This window comes from Solanum tuberosum, unplaced genomic scaffold (genome assembly GCF_000226075.1).
Source record: "Solanum tuberosum cultivar DM 1-3 516 R44 unplaced genomic scaffold, SolTub_3.0 scf00710, whole genome shotgun sequence".
Lineage (NCBI taxonomy): Eukaryota > Viridiplantae > Streptophyta > Magnoliopsida > Solanales > Solanaceae > Solanum > Solanum tuberosum.
The window spans coordinates 106,643-110,945 of NW_006239629.1; the positions used below are offsets into that span (position 1 = coordinate 106,643).

At 37.3% G+C, this 4,303-nt stretch overlaps 1 protein-coding gene across 1 annotated transcript in view; it reads left to right on the plus strand.

The window, feature by feature from the left end:
- LOC102599587 (ubiquitin receptor RAD23d-like) overlaps window positions 1–2,862 on the plus strand; it is an 11,628-nt gene extending 8,766 nt beyond the window's left edge. Inside the window, exons 6-13 of the mRNA XM_015305201.1 lie at window positions 1–86; window positions 177–354; window positions 1,461–1,613; window positions 1,710–1,778; window positions 1,886–1,933; window positions 2,020–2,129; window positions 2,212–2,293; window positions 2,394–2,862. Of these exons, the coding sequence (XP_015160687.1) occupies window positions 1–86; window positions 177–354; window positions 1,461–1,613; window positions 1,710–1,778; window positions 1,886–1,933; window positions 2,020–2,129; window positions 2,212–2,293; window positions 2,394–2,510 (843 nt within the window). The 3' untranslated portion in view covers window positions 2,511–2,862. The remainder of the gene's footprint in view (window positions 87–176; window positions 355–1,460; window positions 1,614–1,709; window positions 1,779–1,885; window positions 1,934–2,019; window positions 2,130–2,211; window positions 2,294–2,393) is intronic.
- Window positions 2,863–4,303: the final 1,441 nt, after the last annotated feature.

Here is a 4,303-nt window from a genome sequence, read left to right on the forward strand (position 1 = left end):
CCCCTGCCCCTACCCCTACCCCCAGCCCCAGCCCCAGCCCCAGCCCCAGCCCCTTCTCCTGCTCCTGCTCCTGCATCAACTGTTGTGTAAGTATATTCTTCAAGAAACACGTTCTCCTTGCCTTTTCTGCTAAATTCTAAGAGACCCTTTACGTAAATGATCTATTTATACGCCAGGCCAGGATCTGATGTCTATGGCCAAGCTGCTTCAAGCTTGGTTGCTGGTAACAACCTTGATGGAGCAATTCAGCAGATTCTTGACATGGGTGGTGGAACGTGGGATAGGGAGACAGTTGTTCGAGCCTTACGGGCAGCTTTTAACAATCCCGAGAGGGCTGTTGAATACTTGTACTCTGTAAGTTTGTTAGTCCTTGTTCACGTACTAGTGTCTGTCAATTTTTTCTTTTTCTTTTTACTTATATGAAATTTATTGGTTATAATTTTATGACAGAATAATTCAAATCCCACAAATAATAATAGCTACATTTTACTTATTTCTGTAAATGTTTCCATTTTCTATGCTACTTGTCTTTTACAAAAATTATTATGTTACTTAATTCAAATAAATGTAGGATTCACACAATATATTTAATATTAAGACTTACGATATAGTTAATGGAAGAATGTAACTCTTAAATGTTGGTTCCCTTTTTTTTAAGCATGCATCTTTTTTCTCTCCACGCCTTTTGACTAAATCCCCTTTTCTTCTCCCAACCAAAAGAATGTAAAGGCCTCTCTTCCCTTCCGAGCTCTGGCTCCTTCATCCTCTCTCATCCCCCAACCTCCCCTCTCTGGATCAGCAAGTTGCTGATGCTAAATCTTCTTTCCCTCTCCCATTATCTGATTTCTGAAAGTAATTTCTGTCGTACTGGTGATTCGTTGGATGCTGGTGCCATGATGGCTTTTACCAATTTTGGTGTGATGGTATTTTTGAACTTGGGCATTAAATATGGGAAAATGGACCACTGGTTGTCTGCTGATATGTCTTTCAACTGCATTCTTGCCTGTGCCACTCGTGTGGAGTTAGAGCTTGTTTGGGTTGGCTTAAAAGTTGGTCAAACCTGTTTTTTAAGTCAGTTTTAGCTTTCGGGAATGTTTGACAGATCTAAAGATAACTTAAAATAAGTTAAAAATGACTTAAAAAAAAGTTAAAAGTCAAAAGTAGGACTCTCCCTACTACTTATTTTTTGAAAGGTACTTTTTTAAGCCAATCCAAACGGGGTCTTAATCTGACAACCAATTAGCTGGTGCATACTGTCTGAAAATGATGGTAGAGAAGTAGGTGCGTGTCTTGTAGTCATATAGAACCTTTTGTTTTCATTTGCTGTAGTTCCTATTTTGTGGCTAATTTTGTTGCATCAAAACCATTAATGTATGGTGGAGGGCTTTAAGCTTTGCTCGAATACCTCGTCTTACGGGTTATATCTATTGCTGATCAAGTTTTTAAATTCTACTTAACAGGGTATTCCTGAGGCGGCAGAGGTCCCTCCTGTTGGCGGAAGTCCACCCAGCGTGCAGGCAGGTAATCAACCGGCTCAGCCTCAACCTGCAGCACAACCAGCACCTGTTCCTGCAGGCGGACCCAATGCAGATCCCTTGAATCTCTTTCCTCAGGTAGACTGTTTAATTCATGTTTTTATTCTCTTCTTTTGAGGGGGAGGGGTGGGGAAAATTATTTCGGGGCAAGCTTTTGACATGCTGTTCACGCAGGGGCTTCCCAGTGTGGGATCTAATACTGCTGGTGCGAACACCTTAGACTTTCTAAGGAACAGTCAGCAGGTATGCGTGCAACATTTTCTGACCTTCACTACCTGCATTTTCCTTCCTCTATTTCATTCTGGAAAGTTCATTTTAGTGAAGTTCATCTTAATTATTGTCATTCTCAGTTCCAAGCTTTACGGGCAATGGTTCAGGCCAATCCACAAATTTTGCAGGTTTCACTTCTCAGTTCCTCTCTAGTTTGGACCATTTGTAAAAAAATTTGTGTAGGTTCTCTTTTCATTGTTTCCGTTGTTGGCAGCCCATGCTTCAGGAGCTAGGCAAGCAGAATCCCCACCTAATGAGGCTTATACAGGAGCACCAGGCTGATTTTCTTCGCCTTATCAATGAGCCTGTTGAAGGAGGAGAAGGGTATGTTCACTCTTCTACATTCAATGATTTTGATACAAGGTTATGTTTAGTACTAATTTGTGTTTCCCTATTTTGATATCAGCAACAATGTATTGGGCCAGCTTGCTGCAGCAATGCCACAGGCGATATCTGTAACACCCGAAGAGCGTGAAGCCATAGAACGTGTAAGTGATCGCTGACATGGTGGTGGTGTATTTTCGTATCTATAAGCTGTCGTTCCTTTATTTTAGGACTGATTTGTATTGCTTTCCCCTCTCTTTGCAGCTCGAACAAATGGGCTTTGATCATGACCTTGTACTGGAGGTTTTCTTTGCCTGCAACAAAAATGAGGAGCTCGCTGCTAACTACCTCTTAGATCACATGCACGAGTTTGAAGAGTGAAATGGGGGTTGGGATGGCTCTTTTGTGTAGCTTCCCTTGCCACCCTCTCTTTGCCCCACTGCAAACATCAGTTCCATATATGGTGTGGGTTCTGAGCTATTCGAGTGCTGCAGAGGGGTGTACTGGAAAAACGTAACTAGTTATCCTGTTTTTTTCTCTTCTCCCAGCATCGGCTTGGACCCCATTAGGATTGTCTTTATACATAGTTTGTCAATTCCTCCCCCCTCTACCCCCAACCCCCCAAAAAAGAAAATTCTTCCCTTCGTTGAAACTCGAATGTTTCACCCAGAGATAACCTTTTCAATGTGGACATTCCAAATCTATTGGTATTTGCATGCATTTCCATTTTCAATTCTGGTTTTTGTTGCTTGATATCACTGTCTCCTCTGTGTGTGTTTCGATCTCTTCCGAAAGTAAATAAGATATGGAAGAGACTGAAATACAAATGACTGGAACTACAAGCAGTGAAATGAAGCTGAACTAGTTAATAGTTTAAACTGTGCTAAGATTTTTGGGCAAGTTGTCAGTATATATGTATATATACATACATATACTGAGAGAGAAAATTGCGATGTCATACTTGGGCTCGTTTGGTATGCTATATATAAGGAAAATAATCATGGTATATAAATTACTACAACATGTATTCACCGTTTGGTTGTAATTTGAAACATGTATTAGAGGGTCACCTTTTCAAAAATTAAAAGACCTATGGTGTATATATGTATATTAACATAGATCTTTTAATTCTTGAAATGGTGATCCTTTAAATCATTGTTCGTGTCAAGGATAAGACTTAATCCAATGAGGAGCTTGTCTTCAGTTTTCTTTTCGTAATCATCGATTATCTTAGCGCACCGAAGATAAGATGTCACTGTAAAAGAATTATACATCTCAAACACATCTTCTTGGATTGATTTCTTGTGAGGATCGATGGCTTCAATAATTAGTTAAGTACAATAATTAAAATTTAGAAAACAAGAGATGTTATTCTTAATTCAACTGCTCAATTTCTCACGAAAGATTCAAACATTTACAAAATAACATCTCTGTCTTATTTAATGTTTTTCCTTGTTTTCATTCTCATTTTCTCCAAAAACTATTGAATTGTTTACTTTTCGTGAATGGTGTTGTCTTTAAAAATCTCAAAAGAATAGCTGACATTATGGAGAATATGAAAATTAGTAAAGAAAACTATAATTATGATTGGTATAATAAAAGTAATATAATAATCCATGGAAAAACATTTTTCTGTACAATATTTTTTAGTATTTGATTGGTGGAATGATATATCTCCTAAAACATACGAGTTTTTGGCTAAAAACATCCCTCAAATATACTCTAAATTTAAACAACATTCCTCTACTATCATAGTGACCAAAAAACATCCCTTAACTATCCTAAAAATGGTCAGATTCACCCTTTCATATTTTTTCTTGATAGAAACTAAAGGTTAAACTCATTTCCTTTTATGTAAATGAAGCTAGAATTAACCATGGATAAACATGTGGCGTTTTCACATATTAAAGTTACAATTCTTCTCATGTCAATATGATGAAAAATACATAGTAAATTATTTATAAAAAGTTCACATAATTTGAATCTTAAGAAGCGAAAAAGGTCACATAAATTGGAACAAAAAGAGTTATTTTTTTTATGTAATATCTAAATATGTTACTTTTATATTTTTTAAAAAACAGTCCCTAGTGTTTATCAAATTTACACAAAAAATAAAAATAGACTACCTTCACACTTCAAATTTCCTCATTTGTCTAGGAAATAAAGAGAAAATA